Here is a 2,500-nt window from a genome sequence, read left to right as displayed (position 1 = left end):
AAATAAATTTTCAAGGGTTTGGGTCCCTTTTCCACTATCGTTTAACAACAAACCCCCCAAAAAGACGGGGGGAATCGGAGTCCCATCGGCCGAGGGAAGCCTTTAAAGGGCAAGGTGGGGTGGGGCTTAGCAGTAGCGAGGGGGGAAAAAACGGCCACCCCTGGGTTTTTCCCTTTTTGGGTGGGCCCATACTTCATGGGAATTCCCCCCGGCTCCCTAGGGGCGGCGGGGAAAATAATAGGAATTAAGGTTTATTTTGGGGGAATGGTATTTGGGAGCGGGGGCAGAAAACGGTGCATATTCCCAGGAATAGTATTCGGAATGACAACAGGGCAGAAAAGGGTGCCGTTCCCGGGAATGTTTTTGGGAATGGGGTGAAAAGGGGAAAAATACCCCCCCCCCAAAATAACTACCTTTTTTTTCCCTCTCATTCTCTTTCAACAACAGCAGACGGGGCAAATCACACCCCCTTCACCCCAGTCGACAAAGAGGCTCACTTTGCACTGATAACACAGGCCGCAGAAGAAATGGTTTTCCACCGCCACCCGGTGCCCGACACGCACTTCCGTCACGCCCTCGCCCACCGCCACCACGACCCCGGTTGCCTCGTGACCTTCAAATAAAATATTTTCGTTAAAAGGTAGTATATATTTTTTTCTCGAGTTTGATACATTAGAGGAGTATTTGCCTGGCTGAGTATTAAAAAAGAAGAACAAGAAAACAAGAACAAGAAGAAAAGAAAAAAATATATCGAAAATATCTGCAAATTGCAATATCACGATTAACCTCAACTGACCTGGTATAAAGGGAATTGTTGCAATAACCTGTGCAATATCATTCCATTTCCAGAGGTTGATATCCGAGCCACAGATCGACACCTGCAATGCAAGAGCAATCAGTTGTATTATTCAGAATATATGGTCTTTCTCACAAACATTTCGTGTAAAGAAAAAAAATTATGGATAAGATATAATGCGCTTATCTGTTTCATGGTCATTCGTCTCCACAGCCAAGGTTACACGAGGATCGATCACCTTCCTCTTTCTTCTCTGGGTTTGTCTCTTGTTCTTCCAACTTTGCTCATTTTTCCCCCTCTCTCTTTTTTTTCTTTTTTCTTTTTTTTCTTTCTTCCTTTCCCTTTTTCTCTCTTTTTTTCTCCCCTTTTTTTTCCCCTCTCTCTCTCTCTCTCTCTCTTTCCTCTTTCTCTTCTCTCTCTCTCTCTCTTCTCCCCCTCTCTTCCTCCTTCTCCCTCCCCTCTTTCCCTCTCCCTCTCCTCTTCTCTCCCTCTTCCCTCTCTCTCTCTCTCTCCCCTCTCTCTCCTCTCTCTCTCTCGTCTCTCTCTCTCTCTCTCTCCCCCCTCCCTCCCTCCCTCTCTCTCTCTCTCTCTCTCTCCCCTCCTTTTCCCTCTCCCCTCTCCTCCTCTCTCTCTCTCTTCTCTCCTCTCTCTCCCCCTTCCTCTCTCTCTCCCTCCCTCCCTCCCTCTCTCTCTCTCTCTCTCTCCCTCCCTCTCTCTCTCTCTTCCCTCCCTCTCTCTCTCTCTCTCCTCCTCTCTCTCTCGCTCCCTCTCTCTCTCCTCTCCCTCTCTCTCTTTGTCTCCTCTCTCCTCTCTCTCTCTCTCTCTCTTTCTCTTCTCCTCTTTTGTCTCTCTCTCTCTTTGTCTCTCTCTCTCTCTCTCCTTCTCTCTCTCTCTCTCTCTCCCCTCTCTCTCTCCCCTCTCTCTCTCTCTTCTTGTGTGTGTTGTTGTGTTTGTTTTGGTGGTGTGTGTGTGTGTGTGGTGTGTGTGTGTGTGTGTGTGTGTGTGTGTGTGTGATTGAAGCGACCTCAGAAATTTAAGCTCAAGAAACTCAACAACCGCTGGCGATGGAACTCAGTTCCCTGGGGCCTTTCTGGGTATTGATGCATCTAGGCAAGGTGTCTAAAACTCCCTTTTTTTTGCATTCTTAAATTTCCCCTTAAACGATTGCGCAGATCCATAAAATACTAGTCTTACCTAAAAAAAATAACAGGCAGTATATAGTAACACGAATAACGTAATTGGTAGTTTCAAGATGACGTCTTTTTACTGCAAAGTATGTTACTGCAAAAGTGATTCATCTAGAGTAAATAAGGTGGTCTTTGTATGCTGCTTGATTTTTTTTTTTTAATATTATTATGGTACGATTTGAATGAAACTCCTCAGGGCTGTACTGTTTTTTTTTTCTTCTCTCTTCCCTAAGGAACTCTTTCTCTCTTTCCTTCTTTCTCTTTCTCTCCCCCAGCTCTCTCTTTCACTCTCCCATCCTCATCCTCTTCCTCTTCCCTCCGTCTCTCTCTCTCTCTCTCTCTCTCTCTCTCCTCTCGTTTTCTCTTCCTCTCTCTCCCTCTCTCTCTCTCTCTCTTCTTTCTTTCATCTTTCTTTTTTTCTTTCTTTCTCTCTCTCTCTTTCACAAAAAACAAATGAATGACCCAACCTTATCAACCTTGATGATGACGTCACCAGGGCCGGGCTTGGGGACAGGTC

The 2,500-nt window shown here is 45.8% G+C and overlaps 1 protein-coding gene across 1 annotated transcript in view; it reads right to left on the bottom strand.

Annotated features, from left to right (window-relative positions):
* Window positions 1–2,500, bottom strand: part of LOC119575280 (L-threonine 3-dehydrogenase-like) — a 7,621-nt gene that overhangs the window by 4,511 nt on the left and 610 nt on the right. Inside the window, 3 exon segments of the mRNA XM_037922817.1 lie at window positions 411–613; window positions 797–878; window positions 2,451–2,500. The exon segment at window positions 2,451–2,500 is cut by the window's right edge and continues 71 nt beyond it. Coding sequence (XP_037778745.1) covers window positions 411–613; window positions 797–878; window positions 2,451–2,500 — 335 coding nt within the window.

Source organism: Penaeus monodon, chromosome 7 (genome assembly GCF_015228065.2).
Source record: "Penaeus monodon isolate SGIC_2016 chromosome 7, NSTDA_Pmon_1, whole genome shotgun sequence".
Lineage (NCBI taxonomy): Eukaryota > Metazoa > Arthropoda > Malacostraca > Decapoda > Penaeidae > Penaeus > Penaeus monodon.
The sequence above is the reverse complement of the archived record's forward strand: the minus strand, read 5'-3'. Positions and strand labels throughout refer to the sequence as shown.